This window comes from Bos mutus, chromosome 1, assembly GCF_027580195.1.
Source record: "Bos mutus isolate GX-2022 chromosome 1, NWIPB_WYAK_1.1, whole genome shotgun sequence".
Classification (NCBI taxonomy): Eukaryota; Metazoa; Chordata; class Mammalia; order Artiodactyla; family Bovidae; genus Bos; species Bos mutus.
Genome location: NC_091617.1, coordinates 126852428 through 126878667, shown reverse-complemented (window position 1 = coordinate 126878667; position 26240 = coordinate 126852428). Strand labels below are relative to the sequence as shown.

Here is a 26240-nt window from a genome sequence, read left to right as displayed (position 1 = left end):
TTGGAAAACAGTCTGGCAGTTATTGAAAGCATTAAACATCAAGCTATCATATGACCCAGCAATGCCACTCCCAAGTACATCCCCAGGAGAACTGATAATATACATGCATGCCAAAACTTGTACACAAATATTCATAGCAGGATTATCCATGACAGCCAAAAAGTGGAAACAATCCAAATGGCATCAATTGAGAATAAACAAAATGTAGTACAGTCATACGATGGACTGCTATCCTATCATAAAAGGGAATGAAGTACTGTTGCTGCTGCTGCTACTGCTGCTAAGCCGCTTCAGTCGTGTCCGACTCTCTGCGACCCCATAGATGGCCGCCCATCAGGCTCCCCCATCCCTGGGATTCTCCAGGCAAGAACACTGGAGTGGGTTGCCATTTCCTGCTCCAATGCATGAAAGTGAAAAGTGAAAGTGAAGTCGCTCAGTTGTGTCTGACTCTCAGCAATCCCATGGACTACAGCCTACCAGGCTCCTACATCCATGGGATTTTCCAGACAAGAATACTGGAGTGGGTTGTCATTGCCTTCTCCGAATGAAGTACTGATAAGTGCTAAAACGTGAATAAACCTTGAAACCATTATGCTTAGTGAAAGAACCTAGACACAAAAGGACACATACTGTATAATTCTATTTATATGAAACGTCCAGATTAGACAAATCCAGAGAGATAGAAAGTAGATTAGTGGTTGGCAGAAGATAGGAAGAGAAGAGAATGGGAGTAATTGATAACAAGTATGAGAGTGAGGAAATGTTCTTTCAGGATAAGGAAAATGTTCTAGAATTAGGTAGTGGTGATGGATGCTGGGAATGATGCTGGGAATGATCGAGGGCAGAAGAAGGGGACGACAGAGGATGAGATGGTTGGATGGCATCACCGACTCAATGGACATGGGGTTGGGTGGACTCCAGGAGTTGGAGGGAGGCCTGGCGTGCTGCAGTTCATGGGGTCACAAAGAGTCAGACACGACTGAGCAACTGAACTTAACTGAACTGATGGTTGTGCAATCATCAGAATATACTAAAAACTACTCACTATACTTTAAAATGGGTGAATTTTATCTCATGTTTTATGATACCTCAATAAAACTCGTATATTAAAAAAAAATCTACCCACCTACCCACAACACCACCACCAAAAGCTAACACAAAGGTTTGAGGGAAGTATGGCCAGGGTGTCAATTTTTATTTCTACTTCTCTAGGAGTTTTGTTTTGTTTCAAAATTTCCCTCTCTGATGTGCAGCTATTACTTTACCAACTGAAGCACTGAGATCAGAGAGACTCTGCTGGATGATTCAAATCCAAACTCTTTCTGGGTGAAAGAGAGAATCTTGGGCAAGTCAATTATTCTATATCTCAGTCTCCTCATGGAAAAAGTGGGGGGTAAGATCACTGACCTTGCAGGGTACTTGTGAGTTTAGCAAGAGAATGCTGTAAAGGATTTAGATCAGAGCCTGGCATATTAGTAAGTATTCAAGAAATATCAGCTGCCATCATTTTTGTTATTAGGAATACAACACAGTAAAATAATACTACTTATTATTACAGGTAGCACTTACACAGACTGTTACAGCGTTTTACATTATCTTAAGGTGTTCAGTCCTCATTACTGCCTTGTGAGATAGGTACTCCTATGCCCACTTTACATATGAGCATTTACTGTGAAGTGCATGAACTCTTGACAGTGACGTGCAATCTGTACACACATTTTGTGGAAATTTAGGAGCAAGTAAAGAGCATAGAGAGCTGAGGTAATCAGGGAGGACTTCATGAAGTAAGTGACCTTGAAAGGGTGGGAACGTGTGGTGAGGGCCTTGAAGGTGAAATGGAAACTGCCAAGAGGTGGAAAAGATCAACATTTATTTACTGTGAGCGACAAATAGTTTCAGTGTTATGTTATATTCTGCACCTCAGAAATAACTACTAATTAGGAAAATTTTCAAATATTTAATCATCATATTCTAAAGGGATAAAACATTTTCTTTCCCTCAGTCTTTGACCTTCTTACGTATACATATAAGAAACAGTTGCTAGTTAGAAAAATTAGTAAATAATAGTTTTCTTTCTCCTTTCTAAAATAAACCTTAGTGTTTTAATTCCATTTGCCTGTTTTAGTTACTACACCTTGGACATTTTTTTCCACATTGATCTACCGCACCCTTTGTTACAACTGCATAATACTCCGCAGTAGGAATATTCTGTGACTCATTTCTCCATTCTCCTACTGATCAGTTTTCCACTATTAGAAGCACTGTTTGTAAATACAGTACTGTTGTTTGTGATCAAGTAGTAGTATCTTTGTTCGAGCCTTTTCTTGGATTGTTTCCTTTTGTTTTTGTTTGTTCTTTCATTCTTGGATTGTTTTGAGTGCTACTCTGAGGTATCAGTTGGAGTAGGAAAAGGCAACCGTCTTCAGTATTCCTGACTTGAAAAGATTCCAAGAACAGAGGAGCCTGGCAGGCTACAGTCCCTGAGGCTGTAAAGAGTCGGACAGGACTGATTCCACGCATGATGCCACAACTGAGATATCAACAGATAACAGGAAGCGGAAATGCTGGGTCATAGATCCAATTATTAAAACGCAAATCAAGCAGGAGGCAAATGGAAATTTTCTGTACCTTCGTTTCAATTTTGTTGTGAATCTAAAACAGCTCTAAAAAAAAAAAAAAAAAAAAAAAAACAAGCAGTCCTTAAATCAAATCAGAGATTGGGCCGGCTCGCACCCCCACTCCGCTTGCATACCAGGAACCCAGACCGGGAGCCGGGGGATCGAGGAGCTCGAATCCGCTAGGCTGCTCGGGTCGAGACCGCGCCGGGCGCAGCCCTCGGAACAAACGCTGGAGGTGCGAGGACACCGTGACCTACTACCCTCTGTGCACGCGCTCTGGCCCCGCCTCCCGGCCCCTTTCATTGAGAAACGCCTTAGCGATCACGTGAAAGAGGCATGCCGGCTGCGTGACGTCATGCAGCGCCGACCAATGGTAGCTTCTGTTTATGTCGGGGGGGCGGTGGTCGGAATATTCTTTCCCACTTCACTGCCGCCGCGCTGCCCTCTAGCGCGGGTGGTGAGCGCTGAGCGGGAGCGGGAGGCGGCCCGGCTGCAGCGCTACGGGGAGGGCCGCGCCGGCTCCTTCTGCAGCCGCGTCTCCGTCAGCTCCCCTCGCCGTCAGTGGGGCGCCGTGCTGCTCCAGGCCGGGGCGGAAGCTGTGGCCTTCGCGGGCGGCCGGATCCGCGTCCCGCCTCAGCGCCCGGAGGACATGCGGCAGAGAGAATGAGCCAGAGGGACACGCTGGTGCATCTGTTTGCCGGAGGGTACGTTGCAGCCGGGGCTTGCGGACTGTGGCTGAGGGCTCCGGGCTGAGGCCGAGGGCCGTGGCCTGAGACTCAGGCTAAAAGGGTGGGGGATGCGGCCCGGAAGCGCAGGGGTGAGGGGACTGGAGCTGGGAGCCGAAGAAGCCCAGAGGGCTGAGGCCCAGGCGGGGAGGGTGGGAGGGCGAAGCCGGCTGGACGTCAGGCTTTGGGCCCGCGGAGCCAGAGCGAGGCCTGGGGAGTGGCTGGCGGCGCTGGGGTCCACATAGGCCCAGTCCACTCGCCGCGGCCTAGCGGGCGTCGGGGATGCGCGGCCGCGGGAGGACAGCAGCTGCAGGCCTCGCGTAGGTTGCCCGGCCTGGTCGGGGGCGGAAAGTGCGGAGGCCGAGGACAAAATGGGCGCCGCACCTCCTCCTTCTTCCCTCCCTGGCGCGCGGGCTGCGGCGGGGCCTCACGTAGCTCACGCCCCTCCTCGGACCTCGCGCGGCTGATTTCCGGGCCCTAGTCAGTCCCGGTGAGTCGTCCTGGGGCTTCCGGCTCTAGCGGGAAAGCTTTGGGGTTCGGTTGCTCGCAGTAGCTGTATGTTTCGAGCTCAGAAAATTTCCTTCCTGAGCTTTTCCAGGTTGCGAGGTGCTGTCTCAAAGCGACAGTGCGTCCGGGGTCAGATTCTTTTCCTGAAAATCAACCCTCTTGCACATCCACTGCTTTTCGTCCGCTTAAAGAAGAAAAGTGGGGGTAGGGGAGAGGTCAGAAGCTTTGACAATGGTTACTGTTTGTACAAGGTTAAGACTAAATGTCTTCGTTCCTTGTTTGCCAGCCTGAGTACTACAGATCTTTTGTTCAGCCAATTTAGTCTCCTTTTTTAGGTTGTTTTTTCCAAATTTGGAGAGGCATAGCAATTTTAAATTTAGGAGTTACTTCTTTTTTGCAGGGTCATAGTCTTATCAAAAATGGATACGACGAATTATGCTGAGGTTCTTTTCTGCCTTTGTGACCATATAAAGTCGCATCCCCTCAAAGCATGCAATTTGTTTCTAAATCAGCTACTTTAAGAATATTAAACTAATACATACGCGGTTCTGTTCGCAGTGGCTTCGTTGGAGTTAGACGTGTGGACTCTATCGCCAGTGATGACCATGCTTTCCTTAGCTTAGCACGTTAACTCGACAAACACTGTACACCGCTTGTGGACCAGGCACTGTTGTGAGATTAAAGTAGTTTTCATTTAGTTTGCGAGACTAAGTTTTGGCAGGGTTTGCTTTCTATATTATATGTTTACCAATAATCTTGGCAAATTAAATCATTTTTAAACCCATTAGCCATGTAGGTATTCTTGTAAAGATGTCTTGTGCAAATAATCGGGTTCCCTTCTGTAATTAGATCATAAGGTAATTCATGAAAGTTAGACACATCTACTTCTGGCCACTATTTTAATCTGAATGAGAAATGGACAAACTCTTTGATCTCAGTTGCTTCATCTCTAAAATGAGGACGTTGAGACCGTTTCTAAGGCCCTGATCTAGGTCCTAAAATTTTTAATGCTCTACATATTGTTAAGTTTTGTTTAAAGTGTGCTCAGTCACATCCGACTCTTTGTGAACCTATGGACGGTAGCCCTCCAGGCTCCTCTGTTCATGGGATTTTCCAGGCAAGAATACTGGAGTGGGTTGCTGTTTCTTCCTCGAGGGGATTTTCCCCACCCAGGGATTGACCCCTCATCTCCTGCTTTGTCAGGCAGAGTCTTAACCACCGAGTCACCTGGGCAGCCTTGTTAAAAATAGGGCATATTTATTTGCAATGTTAGCTTGATTGCACTAACTTCCCAGTTTGGGAGCCCCTCTGCCTGTCCATACTCCAGTATTTGGCCTGGAGAATTCCATGGTCTGTATAGTCCATGGGGGTCACAAAGAGTCGGATACGACTAAGCAACTTTGACTTTTCAATAGCCCCCAAAAAAGAACTTAGCATGTGCAGGTTATTTAGAGTTTTAAATGAAGTATTTGTTTATAGTACCTGACATAAGATAGATATAAATTCTTCCTTTGCATCCTGTATCCATTATATGTTTATATGTAGTTGCATAAGTTATTTCAGTAAAATTTGGCTTATCTTTCTTAGAGAAACGTTAGAACTAGGAAGGATGGTAAAGATCATCTGACTTAGCTCCTTCAAAATATGGGGAAATAGCAAGGTATAAAAAATGTGCTTATCCAACATCAAACAACTTTTCATACATGTTGAGTGAAAGGTAAATAATCTCTAAGGAACCTTCCAGCTCTGTCTTAAATGAAATCAGTGCTGTGGAATGTTCTGAAAATCTGTATGCTAAGCATTGTAGAAATGCAAATTGACTTGTGGGTAACATTGTTCTTGGTTGAAGATGTCTGGATGGTTCACCTGGTAAATAATCTGCCTGCCATTGCAGGAAACATGTTCCATCCCTGGGTCGGGATGATCCCCTGGAGGAGCAAATGGCAGCCTTCTCCAGGATTCTTAGCTGGAGGATCCCGTGAACAGAGGAGCCTAGTGGTCTGCAGTCCCTAGGGTGGCAAAGAGTTGGGCACACCTGAGCATGCACACACATGGTACATCTCAAGTCGTGTATTTAGTCGATCATTTCTTGGACGTTCTTTATAGAAAACTAGATTTCATTTTTTTATCGTGATAGAATTATGTAAATTAAGAGTTAGGGAAATGTATTTTTTCCTTTAATAATAACCAGATAGAGAAAAGGAATTCTTTTTATTAGCTATTGTGCAAGAACCAAAAACCTTTCACAGTCACATTTAATCATTAGACAAAAATCATTTTAAGATAGAGCCTTTGAATTGTTTTCTTGATGATTATAATAGTATTTATTCAAATATGTGTTTGCATCTTAGATTTTTTAGGAGCCTTGTAGTGATCTTATTAAATCAGAAAATTGTAAAACATTCTAGCACTGGAGAAGGCAATGGCAACCCACTCGAGTGTTCTTGCCTGGAGAATCCCAGGGACGGGAGCCTGGTGGGCTGCCGCCTGTGGGGTCGCACAGAGCCGGACACGACTGACGTGACTTAGCAGCAGCAGCAGCACTGGACCTTGGGTCTGAGTGACAGCCTCACATGTGTAACTCGTGCTTTCTTTAACACACCCTTTGGTCCCATTAAGTTTTTGTCAGGGTTAATATTCAGAGTCAGGTCATCGGTTAGGTTGATTGTATTAACGGAGGCCGCTCCTGACAGCCTGCAAAAAGGATGTAAATACAATTTTATTTTAGCTATACTTTTAATAACAGTGTTTGTGTATGAAGATTTAAGCAGTATGTTTTTACATTCTTTGATAGATCTACATTGTTTACTTGTGTGGCAGTTGGGGGGTTTTTCTATTTGAGAGAGAGATTGCCTCAAATGGGAGGAATAAATCTCCCAACGTAGGTGGATGAATTTTTTTCCTGTGTAGCTCCTATGACAGTGAGAGCTTAAAATATACAGTGGGCAATCTCAGGCTATCTAAGATTGTTTCTTTTTATATCCTGGAATTAACCCAGTCATTTATTAAGCCGTTTATTAAACCATTTATTTTTCATTTATTCAGTAAGAATCTCCAGTGGGTGTCAGATATCTTGTTTCTGCAGAAATTTTGTCATAATATTTGTTAAATGACTTCACCTGTTTCCTTGTACGATCTGGGCAGAAGTAGAATACTTAAAAGTATAATTAATGTGCTTTATATACAGTTTACTTTGTCTACATTTTTGCTTAGCCTTAATTTTCATGATTTTTACAACTTTTTCTCCTTAAAAATACATTCTTTAATTCTGCCTAGTAGATCGTAAGACTAAGGTAAGTTGCTTATCCTGATGTAGAATATTCTTGAAGAAACTTATATTCCTGTAAGGAGATTATTGTGGTATAGCATTGTAGGTCAGGAACCCCTGGGAGTTCCCAAGAACTTTTAGTGGTCTGAGATGTTAAAGCTCTTCTCATAAAAATATTAACACAGTATTGCCTTTTCACTGTTGATGTTTGGACCGCTGGTGCAAAAGCAGTGATGCCTTAGCATGCGTCAAGGCAGCATCCCCAGACTGTCCTGGTGGTCACTAGCACTTGCACTTTAAAAACACAGGTTCACTTAAGAATGTTTTTGAAACAGTAAAAATTAGTTTTGAATCTTGACGCTTGTGTATACAACTTCATTTTATATTCTGCGTGAGAAAATGGGAAACATGAATAAAGTACTTCTGCAATTTTTGCAGCCTCAAACTGAACTAGCCTCTTTTTTCATGAGAACCACTCAACTGTGACTATTCAGTCTTGAATATTTGGCAAATACTTTCTCAAAAAAAAAATGAAAGAAGTGGGCCTGTTGCTTCGAGGAAAACCACTGGTAGCATTTGTTGCCATGTGATAAAATCGGAGATTTCAAACACTAATTGGAACTTTGGAAATCTTGAGTAGATAGGGAATATAATTTTTAAGATATTGTATAATAAAATGTATCAGCATTTGAAAGACCTGTATAATCCAGTGAACCAGTATTTTTTAAATGACCAATACATGATGTTATAGAGTAATACATAGGTAAAGGAGTCAGAACAGAACATAAAGCAATGGATTTTAATGTAACAAAGTGAAAGTTTATTGGTGTAGTCCAGATTCCATATTGCAGCTAATTTCAAGAGCCTACCACATGTCCAATTTTAATGTAATATTGAAAAATGCCCACAATTATCTGAAAAGAGGGGATTGAATTGTTATGCTAAGTAAATTATATCATTAATTAAAAGGTTTCAGTGCCATGGTTGAGGAAAAAATGGAACAGGATAAAAGGGAATAATGGGGGTGGGCAACACTGTAGCTCCAAGTAGGGAGTCTTGGTGGAGTCCTAACTGAGAAGGTGACTTTTGAACAAAGACCTGGAGGGCAGAGAGTTAACTATTTAGGTAGACCAGGCAGTGAAAAGGCCCTTGGGTAAGTATAGCCAAAGTAATAGAGCCGTATTAGGCCATTTGGCTTTTTTTCCTGAGATGGGAAGAGTCACTGCAGGAGTTCTCAAGGCTGACTCTGGTCGCCATGCACAGAGTAGACTGTACATGGGGCAAGGCCAGAGGTGAGGAAGTGATGTGGCTGTTGAAATAATCAAAATGAGGGGCAGCAGTTCTTCAAAGAAGGTTGTAGTCTATGTGACATGTGAAGAAAAATTAGTAACTGCAAGATTTTTAGTTTGGGTACCTGAAGGGGAAGAAATTATTGTTAATTGAAATGGGCGAGATTGCAGATGGAATAGGGCTGGAGTGGAGGAAGATAAGTATATAGTTCCGTTTAAGACGTAAGTTTGAACAGGATGCATGTATTAGGCGAGCCCAGAAAGGAGGTCTGGACTAGAAACACATATTTAGTAATTAATGGTATATAGATGGTGACATGAGCTTACATGATGTCACTAAGGGACATAGGGCGAAAGAGAGGACCTCTGGAAATTTCAGCAAAACGGATCAGAAGAAGAGGAACCAGCAAAGTAGACCACAAAAATGTGCTCTGAAAGTCAAATGAAGAAACAGATATATACAATATTAGGAAAGAGTGGCTGATTAGTTGTCCTATGTTATTGTCTGTTACGATGAGATCTGAGAGTTCTTAATTACTGAATTTAACAGTTGTGGAGACCTTTGGTTACTGTGATTAGCAGTTTTCAAGGCAGAGCTGGGAGTGGAAATCTGATGGAAGTGGGAGAGAAATTAGACAGTAAATGGAATTTTGAGATTTGTTGCTGGGGGGAGCAAAGAAACAAAGCAATAATGGGGGGAGGGAGTTGTTATTTTTACTAGACCTATCTCATACCCTCAGTATATTTTGCTTCTATAGTGAATTTTAATCCTGATATCATTGTTTTTCCATATTTATCTAAGTTGTTGGTTAACGTCTTTTTTTTTAATGTTATTAGTGCTTTGATTTTGCTTTAGCATTTTGAAAAAGCCTAGCTTGTTAATTTTTTTCCTGCATGAGAAACACTACAGATACCCACCCCCACCAAGTACCATTATTCTCAACCACATCTCACATCTGTCTGACTTTTCATAAGTTATTCTGTCAAGTATATAGAATATGTCTTTCATTCTTCAAGAATTTGTATCTTGCTCAAACATTAAAGCTTCAGAATAAGTACCTCTACAAATATATTATCAGAGAAAACAGTTTCAGTTAAGACTTACTAGAATTTCAAAGATAGGCTACATTTTTGTGATTGCAAAATTCTGACATTTTAATGAGTCTTTTTCTTAGACATATTTCTTAATTTGACTAATGTCCTAATTAGGAAATTACAAGGGAGTGTTACCTACAGCAGAGATAACAAAATATTTTAACCTATTCACTTTGCTTTCAAAGCTAAACACTGCAGTTGTTTAACAAAATAGGTTTGCTTAGTGTTAACAAATATATTTCTAAAGTACCTATTGTATATACGTACATACATATAAATATGTGTGTGTGCCTACACATCAATATTGTGGACCCAAGCAGAATAGACTTTGTCCATTTATGAACTACCTTGCCTAGTAAAAGCAAGTGTCCTGATCCATACATGCTCAGAAGGTCAAAATCAAACATGTATGTGTAACAACCACAGTCTTAAATCCCATTGCTTTTTCATGACCCATCCTTTCCTTGGGGCTTCCCTGGTGGCTCACACAGTAAAGAATCTTCCTGTAGTACAGGAGACCTGGGTTCGATCCCTGGGTTGGAAAGATCCCCTAGAGAAGGGAATGGCAACCCACTACAATATTCTTGCCTGGAGAATTCCATGGACAGAGAAGCCTGGTAGGCTGCAGTCCATGAAAGAGTCAGACAGGATTGAGCAACTAACACTTTCACTTTTCATCCTTTCCTAAGCAGAAACATGGGACACCAGTTAGATTCCTCCACAGATACGTCTAGTAAAAGTCTCTAAACCCAGGGAAACTGAATCTAGTGATTCAGGCCCTTGAGGCTGTCCTGATGATGGCGTTCTGCATATGCACTGACCCTAGGGATTTATGACTCTTGGCATCTTGGCTGAAACTGATAAGCTTGTTACTCATGTTAGTGAATAATTTCTTTTTCCCTTTCCCTGTCTTCCCCCAGCCTCTCAAGTTTCTGATTCCTGTGTTGCTGTAACTTGGGTGTAGTACTTTAAGGCCCTCAGAGGCCTTTCTCTTTCTTAAAGACCCATTTTCCCAGATTTTTTTGTGTTTTGTTTTTTAACCAGTTTCTTGGTTACATTGTGCCTAGCTTCAAGGGGGAAAACAATTCCATTCTAAGCAGCTTTTAGCCTTTGCTTTACTCTCAAGGGATCTGTAGGCCCTTGAGTAGTTAGAACGTCTGACATGTCAAAATTTTTATCTTCATTATATACTATAAACAAGTAGAAGCAACAGTGGAAAGTTCTGAGACATTTACACTCCCAAATTACCATAGGCTAAAAATGTGTCTACAATCCAGTAAATTCCTGGGGTGACTTGATTTACTTATTGTATAATTTCTCAAACATCATGAAAATAGAATAGTTTTAAACGTCTTGTAAAGATGTTTATTGATAACCAGTATAATATCATATATGAAATGAGTCGCCAGTCCAGGTTCGATGCATGATATTGGATGCTTGGGGCTGGTGCACTGGGACGACCCAGAGGGATGGTACGGGGAGGGAGAGGGGAGGAGGGTTCAGGATGGGGAACACGTGTATACCTGTGGCGGATTCATGTTGATATATGGCAAAACCAATACAATATTGTAAAGTTAAAAAATAAAATTAAATTTAAAAAAATATTCTCTAAAATCAATTCATAGTTACATGGTAAGCTCTCACCAAGCAGCCTTGCCCTCATATGTTCTAAAGGTGTGACATTTGCCTTTGAAACTTTAAAATGTGCATTGATCCAAGGATTCATAGTTCTAAGAGAATGTAGTTGAAGTTTTTTAACCTGGATATAACAAAGGTATAGTTACATTTAAGTTTTACTTGCTTAGAAACTACCCTTGCTAGATTTTTGACATTGCAGAATAACTATATGCTCTTTTGCTGTCAAAGTTGGCTATTCTCTCTTTGGAATTGTTTACTAGTCAAACCTTTTAAAGCAAATGTTTGAGACACTTTGAATTATAACAGTAAAGCATCCAACTTAGTACTTTCATTAGTAGCAAATTACATTGGTGACACCTTGCAATCTTAACTCAATGGCCACATCACTGAACCACAGGGACTCAGGACCAGTTAGAAGATTAGACATGAAATGAGGCTCTGCTTTAAGGCACTGCAGTGGAGATGGTCAGGGGAAATATGAAAGGAAGTTTAGAATGTAGACCATGTGAGACGTGAAGATAGTCAGTTATCAGAAAGCCTCTGTGTCCCTTTAACTCCCTTTGAACTGATGCTTGTCCTCCAAAACCACAGGAGCATGCTTGATGTGTTAAATTCTAAGAATTAGAGCAGAGGTCAGTGTGGTCAGAGCAGAGTGAGAAGGGAAATAGATGCGATTGTGTAAGCTCTTATAGGCCATTGTGAGGACTTTGGCTTTTTGTCTGAATGACTTAGGAAGTCTTTGAAAAGACTTGATCTGACTCAAGATTTCAATGCAGTCACTTTAGAGTATATATCGGAGGGAGTGGGGCAGGGGTAGAAGCAGAGAGACACTAATTAAAAGGTTGCTCCAGTAACCTCAGTACAATATTGTGCTTAGACCAGGGTGGAAATGGTGAGAGGTAGGTCATGATTGCAAATTTATTGTTGAGTTCTGAGTCATAGACATTTGCACAAACACACCATTTTTCATGGAGTCCATTGAGCCCCAGAAACGTCAACCACATTCTCCAGTTAAAAAAACCCTTGCTGTTTTTAAAGGACACTTGCTGCTGAAATTTTGATTAAAAAATTATTTGAAAATAAAGATGTATACATGAGGTTTTTAAAAAGGCTGCTGAAAGATCATGAAAACCAACATTTCCCTGCTGCCTTACCCCATGTCTCCCTCCCAGTGGGAACTTCTTATTTTATCTGTTTAATCCTTAGGTTTAGAATTCTAGAATAATTTACCTTCTGCAGTTGTTGCGAAATCTGATGGGATTATGGCTTCTTTATGTATGTGATCTTTTGTTCTTTCTAGAAGTCTCTGCTTCTACCCTTGCCCCACTCTCTCCAATGTATACTCAGTATTTTGAGAGATTGCAGTATTGTAACTTGACATGAGTCTTTTGGATGCATTGTACCTGTTAAACCTGAACTCAGAGTTTGAGTTCATTTCTTCAGAGAATTAGGCTTCTGCTCCTGGAAACAATTTTACCCACTGTAGGTGGGGGAGGGAGAGAATACAACCTGGGTATCCCACTTTGCTTCATTACCTGTTAGCGTTCAATTCTTTGCCTTATCTCCATCTTGAGTACTTGGTGCTCTTGGTCTTTAGACCTCTAAGGGGTCACAGTCGGAGAAGGCAATGGCACCCCACTCCAGTACTTTTGCCTAGAAAATCCCATGGACGGAGGAGCCTGATAGGCTGCAGTCCATGGGGTCGCTAGAGTCGAACACAACTGAGCGACTTCACTTTCGCTTTTCCCTTTCATGCATTGGAGAAGGAAATGGCAACCCACTCCAGTGTTTTTGCCTGGAGAATCCCAGGGACGGGGAGCCTGGTGGGCTGCCATTTATGGGGTCGCACAGAGTCGGACACAACTGAAGTGACTTAGCAGCAGCAAGGGGTCACAGCAGGGCAAAACTGTTACTACTCTTGGTATTTCCTTCTGCGGGCCTTTCTTCCTCTTTGTCAAGACAGTTAATCCTTCCCATTTGCTTCATTGCTTGAAACCTTCCTCCTCTCTCTGTCTTTGTGGCGTTTTCCTTTAGACAGTGGCTGCTAAGTCACTTCAGTCGTGTCCGACTCTGTGCGACCCCATAGACACCAGCCCACCAGGCTCCCGTCCTTGGGATTCTCCAGGCAAGAACACTGGAGTGGGTTGCCATTTCCTCCTCCAATGTGAAGTCGCTCAGTCGTGTCCGACTCTTAGCGACCCCATGGACTGCAGCCTACCAGGCTCCACCGCCCATGGGATTTTCCAGGCAAGAGTACTGGAGTGGTGTGCCATTGCCTTCTCTGTTAGACAGTGGAGAGGAGCTAAATCTAATGTAGTTATTCCTGTTTTCACAGAATAGGGATTTTAAATGTTTGTCAACAGCAATAGTTTTGTTCTCTACATCAATTAATGATGATTTCAGTGTACAAAATAATTACTTTAAAATAACTTAAAGCAGCGAGAGAAACACTGGAGTATTACTCTTGTACTGCATACCTATTGCATTTTATAATGTAAAACTCCTTCAGGACAGTTCAAGTGTTTGTGTGTATACCCACTTACACTTCACCCCCAGCTCTGTACAGTTCAGATCCTCGTGTATTTTATTTATTGAGGGTTTTTTTTTAAGGGATCATACTGTATATGTCTAGTTTGTGATCTGGCCCATTAGTAATAGTTCTGTTAAAAACAAATTTAATTGCTGGTATCTGTAATTGACACTGACAAATTTTTTTTTTGATTTATGTAACTATTGGGGAAAAAATCAGATACTGGCAGAACTATTAGTTGATCACTCATCCATTGATCCATTGCATCATTTATTCAGTGCTTTATTAAACTGTATTGGAAGATAGATTAATCTACTAATATCTCCAAGCCTCCTAACAACTTAAATGAAGGTTACAAAATGTTTGAGACCCTATTTTGGAAGAGTCGGACATGACTGAGCAACCAGCACTTTCACTTCACTTTTCTTTGGAGCACAAAAGGCTGTTTGACTTCCAATTTCCATTCTCTGTAGAAGAACAGGTCACTCCTTTGTTGACATGCATAAAATAATATCACATTTTCAGTTCTACTGATGCTATAAATTCAATAGTAGTTTTCCAGCCACATCAGTTATGAACATAAAGTATATTATGTAACCTCAAATCTTTTTAACCATGGAAGGCTTAAATAAGAATGGATGTTCTTAGAATAATGCTGCTTCCTTTGATTTGACAACTCAGCATCCATCTCAAGGAGAGGTAAGAAGGCCTTCCTCAGTAATCAGTGCAAAGAAATAGAGGAAATCAATAGAATGGGAAAGACTAGAGATCTCTCCAGGAAAATTAGAGATACCAAGGGAACATTTCATGCAAAGATGGGCTCGATAAAGGACAGAAATGGTATGGACCTAGCAGAAGCAGAAGATATTAAGAAGAGGTGGCAAGAATACACAGAAGAACTATACAAAAAAGATCTTCATGACTCAGATAATCACGATGGTGTGATCACTCACCTAGAGCCAGACATCCTGGAATGTGAAGTCAAGTGGGCTTTAGGAACAATCACTACGAACAAAGCTAGTGTAAGTGATGAAATTCCAATTGAGCTATTTCAAATCCTGTAAGATGATGCTGCAGAAGGTTTCTGCTGGTCATAAGGAGCAGTCATGACCATGAAGGATTTTAGTACTTTTCTGGATATAAGGATGGAGAAGGCAATGGCAAGCCACTCCAGTACTCTTGCCTAGAAAATCCCATGGATGGAGGAGCCTGGTAGGCTGTAGTCCATGGGGTCGCCACGAGTTGGTTGTGACTGAGCGACTTCACTTTCACTTTTCACTTTCACGCAATGGAGAAGGAAATGGCAACCCACTCCAGTGTTCTTGCCTGGAGAATCCCAGGGATGGCAGAGCTTGGTGGGCTCCTGTCTGTGGGGTCGCACAGAGTCGGACACAACTGAAGCGACTTAGCAGCAGCAGCAGATATAAGGACATCCAAGAATTGGGTTCATAAAATCAGCTCCTAGAAATACCTATCTGAAGACCTGTTCTGCCAGTTTTTCGCCAAGCACAGAGTGCCTCATTTCTGCTCTCCACCCTGAACTCCTTTCAGGGAGTATTGAAAATCAGCAGCTGCAGCAGCACATTATTTAATCCTTGTAGAGGTAGATGGCAAGGGTCAGTTTGTAGTTGACAGGGTCCCCTCGTGGTCATAAATTCAACCACACTTTGGGAGGTATTTTATGACCATTTTGTCCCGTGGTGCTAGGAAGGCATTCCTAGATCTGGCAGAGATTTCGCTCATAGGCCACTTGGTGTGCTGTGACTTGACTGGGTCTTTTCAACAGTAACCAAAGGACTCTGTACCACCTGTTTTACTAATCTGTTATGATCCAGGGGGAAATGTCCTCTTATCTTCATGTATCTAGAGTTAGGATCATAACTCATAAAATTATATTTTTGTCAGATATTCAGTCACACATTTGGTAATGCAAGAAACAATAATCTTGTAAAATAGCTAGCAGTATTATTAAAATCGTAAGAATTAAGCCAAGATCTTGCACTCGGTGCGGCCCAATACATCCTCAGGTTGTCAAGACTATTTCTTGAGTATTGAAAGATAGGGTAGGAGTTTGATAAATAGGATATATCTCACATAATTGTCTCAATTTTAACACAAGTACTATCTGGACAAGGAATACTAAATAAACCCTTATAACCGTATTTAAAGCTGTGATGTGATATACCAATACATTTTAACAGTAGCACCCACTGTTTGGACTCTTCAGCTAATTTTTCTTGCTAGGTAGATAATAAACTGTTACTTTTAGCTTCTAAATGTTTCTGTGCAAATACATGAAACATGTAAAAAATTATTTAGTCTCCTAAATACAGAAATTGTAGATTTTAGTACCTTCTCAAAGCCCCAGTTGCTCATTTTATTGCACAGCTCTGTGCATGTGTACTAATTTATGAATTAAGTAGAGTTTTGTTCTTTGTACTTTCTTGTAGATGTGGTGGTACAGTGGGAGCTATTCTGACATGTCCACTGGAAGTTGTGAAAACACGGCTGCAATCATCTTCTGTGACACTTTATATCTCTGAAGTTCAGCTGAGCACCATGGCTGGAGCCAGTGTCAATCGAGTAGTGTCTCCTGGACCGCTCCATTGTCTAAAGTGAGAGCACAATATTCATTAATTTGTGTTGTTGTTGATTTACCTTAATGATAGCCTTGTTGTCTTATTTATATTCTGCCATGTTTAAAAAGGTTTTACAGGCTTAATGACAATTACTCTCACCTGTTCAGTAGAAACAGCGATCCCTAATGGAGAGAAAAAGCAAATTGGATAATATAAAATGTAATATTATTTCCAAATTATGTACATTTAAAATATTTTTTACATTTATCCATTTGATTTATTTTCTAAAGATACATTTCAGAAAGATATCAAAATAAACTCATACTTTGCATTTATTTTGTTTTGAATTATGAATTCTAAAACAGTTTAGTTTTTGAAATGTGATAATGTTTAATACTAATTCTTGTGTGTGTGTTTTTAATTTTCAAAGTACTCACACATCAGATCAGATCAGATCAGTCACTTAGTCGTGTCCGACTCTTTGCAACCTCATGAATTGCAGCACGCCAGGCCTCCCTGTCCATGACCAACTCCTGGAGTTCACTCAGACTCACGTCCATCGAGTCAGTGATGCCATCCAGCCATCTCACCCTCTGTCGTCCCCTTCTCCTGCCCCCAATCCCTCCCAGCATCAGAGTCTTTTCCAATGAGTCAACTCTTCGCATGAGGTGGCCAAAGTACTAGAGTTTCAGCTTTAGCATCATTCCTTCCAAAGAAATCCCAGGGCTGATCTCCTTTAGAATGGACTGGTTGGATCTCCTTGCAGTCCAAGAGACTCTCAAGAGTCTTCTCCAACACCACAGCTCAAAAGCATCAATTCTTCGGCGCTCAGCCTTCTTCACAGTCCAACTCTCACTTCCATACGTGACCACTGGAAAAACCATAGCCTTGACTAGACGAACCTTTGTTGGCAAAGTAATGTCTCTGCTTTTGAATATGCTATCTAGGTTGGTCATAACTTTCCTTCCAAGGAGTAAGCGTCTTAATTTCATGGCTGCAGTCACCATCTGTAGTGATTTTGGAGCCCAGAAAAATAAAGTCTAACACTGTTTCCACTGTTTCCCCATCTATTTCCCATTAATGACAGTCTGATTTTTAAACAGCCTAAATATAGCCAAGATTTAAAGCAGATTTTAAAATGTAATTTAGTGTTTAGCATTTCTTGGTGGTTTGAAAAAGATGTGTTTTACATTCTGTCATACTTGATTATATTACAAATTAGGTTTGAAATTTCAGAACTGTTGAAAATGGGGGACTTGCCTGGTGGTCCAGTGCCACAAGACTCTGTGCACCCCAAGCACAGGCCCCGGGTTTGATCCCTGGTCAGGGAACTGGATCTCACATGCCACAACCAAGACCCAGTGCAGCCAAATAAATAAGTAAAAAAAAATTTTTTTTTTTAACTATTGAAATTGGATTTTACATGTTTGAACTTAAGTGTTTAACTGAATGGGCTTCCAGGGTGGTTCAGTGGTAGACAATCTATCTGCCAATGCAGGAGACGTGGGTTTGATCCCTGGGTTGGGAAGATTCCCTGGAGAAGGAAATAGCAACCCACTCCCATATTCTTGCCTGGGAAATCCCACGGACAGAGGAGTGTGGTGGGCTACAGTCCATGGGGTTACAAAGAATTGGACCCAGCTTAACGACCAAGCACAAGCATGGGTAACTCAAGGCCTGTGTGTCTGTCTTATCGGCTCACTTGGGACATAATCTGTTTGAACTTAGTACAGTAGTGTTTATTTTGTGGTAGCAAGTAAACTCATACTTTGTGTTTACTTTCACTACTAAAAGGTTTCATCACTTTTCAAACTTAGCTAAATACTTGAGTAGGCAGAATAAAATTGTTAACAATTTCAGGTTAACATTGCCATAGTTACAGATAAATACTTCTATGTGGTTAATGATAATCTTTTAATACCATGATTTTGACATTACCGCTGACTTCCTCTTCTTAAAATTCTTCCTTTGACCTTTTTGACAGTACTATATTTTTTTATTTCATTTTTCAGTGGTTTTGCCTTCTCTGACTTTCCTCAGAGGAACTAATAGGAATCCCTCTGGTTTCTGTTTTAATTTCTCAGTTTTTCAGGAACTGTAACCCACCACGCTCCTCCATCCATGGCATTTCCCAGGCAAGAATACTAGAGTGGGTTGCCATTTCCTTCTCCAGAGGATCTTTTCCAACCCAGGGATCAAGGCCAAGTCTCTTGCATCATCTGCATTGGCAGGTGGATTCTTTACGATTAGTGCCGCCTAGGACTCCCCCACGTACAAAGTCAGTTTAATGTTTCACCTATCATCAGTACCCAGATGACTTCCAAGTCTGCATTTTCTTGCCTTAACCTCTCTTCGTATTCCCATATTTTCCCCAATCAATCTGTTTTGTGGCTTCTTCCTTTTTTCCCATCATCTCTATTCAGAGATAATTTACATATTAGAAAATTCACCCATTTAAGGTGTATAGTTTAGTTGTTCTTAGTATATTATATTCACAGAGTTTGCATTCACAGAGTTGTATATTCACATCACCACATTCTAAATTTAGAATATACTCATCATCACCACAAAAAGAAACCCTTTCCTGTTAGCAGTTACTCCTGTTTTCTCTTTTTCCTCGCCACCCCCTGCTCCACCCCCCGCCCTAGGCAACAACTACTAATCTATTTTCTGTCATTAAGGACTTGCATATTCAAGGAATTTTATGTAAATGAGATTATGTAATATGTGGTCTTTTGTGCCTGATTTCTTTCACTCAGCCTGTTGTCAAAGTTCATCTATGCTGTAGCAAGCATCTCTTTATTGCCAAATGTTGTATTGTGTGGGTATGTACTACATGTATTTATCCTCCCATCAGTTGATGAACATTTGCATTGTCTCCCCTTTGGGAGTATTGTGAATAATGTCATTATAGAAACCTGTTTTCTTGTTCATGTTTTCTTTTTTGGGGGGATATATACGTGCTGCGATTCATGGGGTTGCAAAGAGTCAGACACGACTGAGCGACTGAACTGAACTGAATATTGTATTAGGAGTAGAATTGCTGGGTCATTTTAACACTTTGGGGAACTGCCAAACCATTTTCCAGAATGGATGCATCATTTTACATTCCCACCACCAATGAATGAGGTTTCTAATTCCTTGCCAAAATATAAAATAAAAATTCTCACCAGCCTTTGTTTTACTCCATCTGTTTTTATGTAACCATCCTAGTGGGTATGAAGTGTTTCATGGCTTCTAAACCAGGTATTTTGGGAATTCCCCCTTAGGTTCTGTTAGTTTCTTAGGGACTCGTGGATGAACTTCCAGAGATCTATAAATTAGGTTGAAATTGTGTGCAATATTGTGAGTGTTTGCAAATGTTTGTTTATTTTAAAGGACAGTTACCTTTCTTAACTTCTCAAAAGAATTTATCACAGAAGGGAGTAGCAAACACTGAAATTTATTAAATGTGTTCTACAATTTGTCATTCTTAATTCTGCTTCTGTCTAACCTAGTTTTATCTAAAGTGTTCTGTATCACCTATATCAGTCATCTGGCAGCATGGTAAAAATGCAAGTTGCTAAGCACTGTCCTGTACCTATTGAATCAGAATACTTTGAGGGTGTAATCTAAGAAATTTTAATTCTGAACAAATGCTCCAATAATAATGATAATATTGAGGTTTATCAAGTGTTTAAGCCTGGTACTCTTTTAAGCTCTTTTTTTTTTAATTAACTTGGGTTTCCCAGGTGGTGCTAGTGGTAAAGAACCCGCCTGCCAGTGCAGGAGACATAAGAGATCTGGGTTTGATCCTTGGGATGGGAAGGTCCCCTGGAGAAGGGCATGGCAACCCACTCCAGTATTCTTGCCTGGAGAATCCCGTGAACAGACAAGCCTGGCGGGCTACAGTTCATAGCATCACACAGAGTCGGACACAACTGAAGCGACTTAGCACATAGCACACATTCCTCATAGTAACCACCACCCTACCTCCCCCCTGAAAATATTGTTTTTCTGTTTACTGTTGATGAAAAGCAAGAATAAGAGAAAGGTCATTACTTTATGTTTCACAACTAGTCAGTTACCAGAATTGGGCCTTATATTAAGGCCCCACAATTCAGACCCTTAATTATGCATTATGCTCAACTGCCTTTCAAGCAATCATTCTTAAGCATATAGGTGCTTCAGAACCACTGGCCTAGTCTGTTAACTCTGAGTTAAAATACCTACACTTCATCAATCTATGTTTCTTACCTCCACATCTCATTTAATAACTCACCTTCAGAAAGCCTTCTATAACTTGGACATGCCTCTCTGTTCCTCTCCCTGCTGAGCCTGTGTTTGGTATTTACTTATTAATATGCTCTGTTAAATTACTTACTTCAGCCTAATTCTTTTTTCCACAAATGGACAGCAGATTTCTCAGTGGCAGGGTCCTTACCATCTTTTCTATCTCCTCACTGTGTTTAGTTTTTACACGATAACTATTCAGTAAATGTTAACTGATTAGAGGGAGAAAGAGTAGCAGACTAACCATTTTAGTACCCTGAAGAATGTAAGGGTACTAACATTAGTAGATTAATTAGTAAATTACTAGTAGATTAGTACTATATTAGTAGGTATTTGCCGTTTCACTAAAATGGTTGGATAACATACTGCTGCAGTGGGATAGCGTTCAGTATCAAGGGATCTCCAATACTAGGAAGCAACTGCATTTCTGATTGGGAATTGAAGTTGCTGGTAAAGATAGTAAAATGGAGGAGATTAAAGAAAAGAGTAGCATGATCATATGAAAATGTAGAAATCTATATCGATGATTATGTCTCTGAAACTTTCAGGAAAGAATCTGAATGGAGTTTCACTAGTAAATCTGTTATCAGTCTTTATTATATGCTTTGTCAAGGAAAGCACGTTTTCATAAGTGAGGTGAGGAGTACTGACGAGCAGTTATAACATAGTACAAACATAGGAGATTTAGACTTTTATATGTTCTGTATAAATAAAGTACCACACTTTGAAGGACATTCCTTTCTAAATAATATTTTTCTCTTTCAGGGTGATCTTGGAAAAAGAAGGGCCTCGTTCCCTATTTAGAGGATTAGGCCCCAATTTGGTGGGGGTGGCCCCTTCCAGGTAAAAAAATACATTTAAGTTAATTCAGTTGCGTCAGTCAAGTTTAATGAGAGGAGATGCTGACGAGAAGTCAAGATGATAAGGATGGAGCACTGTGACAGATGGATGTCAGTAACCATCCAAAAGGATGGGCAGATTGTATCATGTGGAGTGTGAGGACTTCAGTGGTCATTGTCATGTATGAGATTGTCATGAAGCAGTCTTTGCACCAAGTCAAAAAAACCAAAAAGGCCTTAATATTTTGTCTTTTTTCTCTGATACCTTTTTATCTTAGGTTGACTTTTTCCATGATAGAACACAGCAGAGTTCACATTCAGAAAATGTGTACCCAGGTCTCTGTATCCAAACAGTGTAGCAGAACCAGATCCCATTATTCATGGGATTTCAACTTCTTGTGGGCTCTTTCTTTTTAAAACCTGATCCAAAATTCATTCTTATTGTGAGGTCTAAAAAAATGTGTAGCGTAAAGCTTGACACATCACCTTAAACACATCCCCTCTCACCCAGCGTACCTTTCTACACACAGTTAGTCTGCCCTGCCCATAGATAGATAGCTATGATAAAAGTCTGGTTTAAAGTCTTCCTTTATTTTTTTCTGGCTAATTGTGTACATGAAAAGCACAGTATATATGTTTATTATCATTTATATAAATTGAATCGTATTGAACTATTTCACCAAATTTGTCTTGAAGCTTTTTCCATGAAAATAGCTGAGTTTTTTAAAACTTGTATAGTGTGATTGACCCCCTTATTTGTAAACCTTTAGATTTATTTCCAGATTCTTGCTGTTAAAAACAATGGTTTTGGAAACATAGCTGTGCCTTTATCTGTGAGTACTTAAGCAAATATTTTTCTTTAGGATAGTTACCTAAAAGTAGAATTTCTGGACAGAAGGGCATATGAACATTTAAAGTTAGCGAATATTGCTCAGATCCCTATGAAAAGGCATGCCATCCTTTTATTCTCAAGTAGGGAATTAGTTGTTCTTTATCCACATATTACAAATGTTGGCAACTCTCCATGTATTTTAATACTTGCCAAATAGACTAGCCATGATTTTCACTGTTTTAATATATGTTTTATTTTGGTGCTTTCATGTCCTCCTCCTCGTAACTGTTTTTCATTTGTATCTCTCTTCTGTGAATTACATATGCATATTCCTTGCCCGTTTTCTCATGAGGGTGCTTTTTTTCTTATTCATATCTAGTAATGCAGTGTTTATTCCTCTTATTACTTTGATATCATTCAGTGTATCCTTTTTTTTTATGAAATAGAGTATTTCATCTTCAGTTTTATTGACTTCCGTATTTTCTTAAGCACATTAAAGAAACACACAACAGTGACATTTGCCCCATTTTTACTTGTTTACTCTTTCCCTTCTTAGACAGAGAATCAGGATTGTTGGAAAATAACAAGATATTTGATACAGCAGCAAGTAACTCAATGCCCGGAAGGCTATGAACAGTGAGGAGGTAGTTGAATGCGTAAAGTCACAATAAGTTAGCAGGGAAAATATTTACAAATTTAATTAAGTGTTTACAAATGTTAGAATACCTGATATGACCCAGTGTGACTGATTTCTTTTGCAGTTGTTCTGTCGGTTTAGGGATGCTGTAAACTACTCTCTGTGTAGCATAGATTGTTATGTAGCTCAATGTGTCAAAATTGTTGAACATTCACTTTGATTATTTGTCAGTTCTGCCTTCCTCTCTTCAAGAACAACATAAAATACCCATATCACATCTACTTAGGTGTATTTAACTTACCCTTAGTGCTGCATAGGCCTTTCAGCCTATTCATGTGTTTTTCTGATCATCAAAGTCTTATACAAACAGTTTTTGTTTCAGTCAGTTGCTGTTAAAATATTGGGATATGAGCATCTGTTTGAGAATGCTTTACATTTAAGTTTATCTTTAACGAGTCAATACAAAAAATACTTTATGGTCTTCTTTAAAAATATGTAGATATTACATGAAAATTAAATAATAACTTAAGATTATGTTTTTAGATTTCTGGATTTTGAAATAATAAAGATCAATTTATATGCCATTTAAATCTTATGAATTAAGCAACATGCTTATTGACAAAACTTAAATCTTTATTTTAGAGCCATATACTTTGCTGCTTATTCAAACTGCAAGGAAAAGTTGAATGGTTTATTTGATCCTGATTCTACCCAGGTACACATGATTTCAGCTGCAATGGCAGGTATGAATACATGATATTAAAAAACAAAATTTTCTGATACCTAGAGACTTAATATTGCTTTTTGATGAATTTAACCTTGTAAAGTTAAGGCAGTGTGCTTTCATTGATTCACATCTGCAAGCATGATTTTTACATTTTTTAGTATACCATAAATTTGATTAAATAGTATATGTAAAATCTGTTGTCAGTTGGCATTTATGTATTTAGAAGTTTGTAATACATGCAGGTAATATAATATTTACATTGTCTTGTGTAGTTTGTGATCACTTTTAACTGTTTTAAGAATCCAACCATAATTATACTTAAAATTACAGAGCTGTAATTTACTCTTTTCTCCTCAATTTCTGTTAGTGCCTTTTCCTTTTTTGCTGCATGTTTTGGCTTCTGTCTGAAATGTGCCGGCAGTTCTTGGTAAAGTATTCATTTTGTCCTGTGCTCAAATGCTGAAATTTTTGCGAGTGGTGTATTACTGATAACTCCGTTGTTATAATGTATGTATTAAAAAATATGTTTAGCATTTCACATAAATCACAGTAAGATAGCACTGAAAATGTAGCTGTGCACCAGATGTGTGTGCAAGCTTGCTCTAGAAATGTTTCCAGGAACTCTTTCATCATCATTCATGAGAATATGATTGTGAATTAAAACAGCTAGTCCTGGACCTCTGCACTGCCATTAAAGATAAGCTGGGAGATTGGTTTGACCAATGTGGTTCTGAAATCATTTGCTGCCATGCATGTTAGACAAAGCCATGACCTTTATTTCTCATCAGAAAATTCTCTATAGTTCTGAGATTTGTCACATATTTAATCATGCCTCACATTTCTAAATTATGCTGTGACTTTATAAAGCAAATTATAACTACCTTTTTCAACTATTGATTGAGAAATTGAATGTCAGGTGTTTGATAATGAGTTAACTATTTTCTGTTTAGAAATAAATTGGATCCATTTCAACCACATAATTAATGAACTAAGTGTAAGTTTGAAATACTAATTTCCAAGAGGTCAATAGCCATACAATCTAGTACATACCTTACAAATTATTTTTATGGCTTTTTATATTTAGTTTATTGTTGACTGACTCACAGAGTTTTAAAACTGGAAAGTAAAGCTTTAAAGATCAAGATGGTGAAATACTCTTTACCAAAGAAAAGAAATCTTAGGCAAGTTAGGTAGTTTATGTGACTCTCCATTACCGTATTCTTAGAATGAGTGGGTTGCTCTACATAGGTTAAATTTTGAGAATCAGTTCTTTAATACCACAGAGATCATCTAGTTACAGTTAGATTTTTTTAATGTATTTTGATAAATGTTGGATATGAATATATATGATTTTTCCCTCCAAATTTGAGTCTATAAAGTTAGTGGCTAATTTCAAACTATATAACCACTATGTTAGGGTCTTTAAGAATATATTTCTGGATTATCAGTGTTCATGTTTTTGTTTTTTTAACCCCAGAAAATTGTAAAGAAATGTTAATCTTTCTTTTTTGAAAGACTTGATGCCAAGAAAGTAGGTAAGCAATTATTTTAAGTTGAGGATAGTTGTTAATATATTGAGTATTGCCAATTTAGGGTTTCAGAAAACCAATTCCCACTGGAACATCTTTCATTAGACTATCTCATCAAAATTTATTACTGTATTTGTATCATATTGCAAAGATTTTCAGTGGAATTGCCATTTTGTACTTTTTCTCAAATGTGTACAAATATTAACTTGTAGTTCTGTTTTATCTATGTGTTGATACTATTTCCCAACTTGAATCTCTTGAATTTTGGTAAAGTGAAAGACTTACATTGTTCAGAGAATGTTGTACTACACGCTTGTGTAATTTGAAAATACTTCTTCCATTTGTTTGCAGTTAGATTTTTCTGAGAATTACACCTTCAGAGCTCCTTTGCACCTGTTCATGAGCAATAATATTTAGCTTTGCAGTTTTTATAGGTAGCTACATGGTTGGTGAAACTGAATGGTCCCGTGCAGACTTGTTAAGGTAGCCTTTGGCCCCCTTCACTCTTGTAATAATGTAGACTGGTTTTTCTTCAGGATCATTTTTAGAGGTCTTCAAAATATGAACTTGGGGTGCAAAGTGCTTAGAGGCAGCCATTTGAAAATTTGTTTTCTTACTATTCAAAAAAATGCTAACCTTGTCACTTTAGTATCAAAAATGTACCACTGTTGATAATGCCTGCAAGATTTTGCCACATCACATAGTATATGCCTTAAGGGTTTAGTAATCATGTACATAATTTTTATTCCAAGTAACCTCTTGGTTAAGTTGCCTTTTGCATTCTATTCATAGAAATTGAATACTAAGCCTATTTAATTTAAAGGACAGTTTATTTAAAGGCTGTCTTATTTTCATTTGTTTTAGTGTTTCAAGGAAATAATGTAAGAATTGGTAAACTCTCAACTTGAGCTATAAATTTTCATGCATTAAAAATTTTTTTCTAGTTGTGAGGCTACTTAATCAGGTTAAGTAATAGTAACTTTGTTTTACTACCTTCCCCCCTCACCCCACATATGACCTTTGGCAGACTAAATATATCTTAATCATCAAGGGTATTTATTTTCTTTAGGGTCTTTGTGTGTTTTTGTTTAAATGAGTTTGCATATCCCTCTGTATACACCTACACAACAAAGATGTGTATACAGAAAGAATAGT

The 26240-nt window shown here is 39.3% G+C and overlaps 1 protein-coding gene across 2 annotated transcripts in view; it reads left to right on the top strand.

Annotated features, from left to right (window-relative positions):
• Positions 1-3072: 3072 nt before the first annotated feature.
• The window catches only part of SLC25A36 (solute carrier family 25 member 36), a 36068-nt gene continuing 12900 nt past the window's right edge, over positions 3073-26240 (top strand). The window contains exons 1-4 of one of the 2 annotated variants that reach the window (XM_005906446.2): positions 3075-3322; positions 16121-16285; positions 21287-21364; positions 23472-23572. In XM_005906446.2, the coding sequence (XP_005906508.1) occupies positions 3282-3322; positions 16121-16285; positions 21287-21364; positions 23472-23572 (385 nt within the window). In that variant the 5' untranslated portion in view covers positions 3075-3281. Of the gene's footprint in view, positions 3323-16120; positions 16286-21286; positions 21365-23471; positions 23573-26240 lie in introns of both variants that reach the window. The other variant, XM_005906448.3, reaches the window with a different exon arrangement.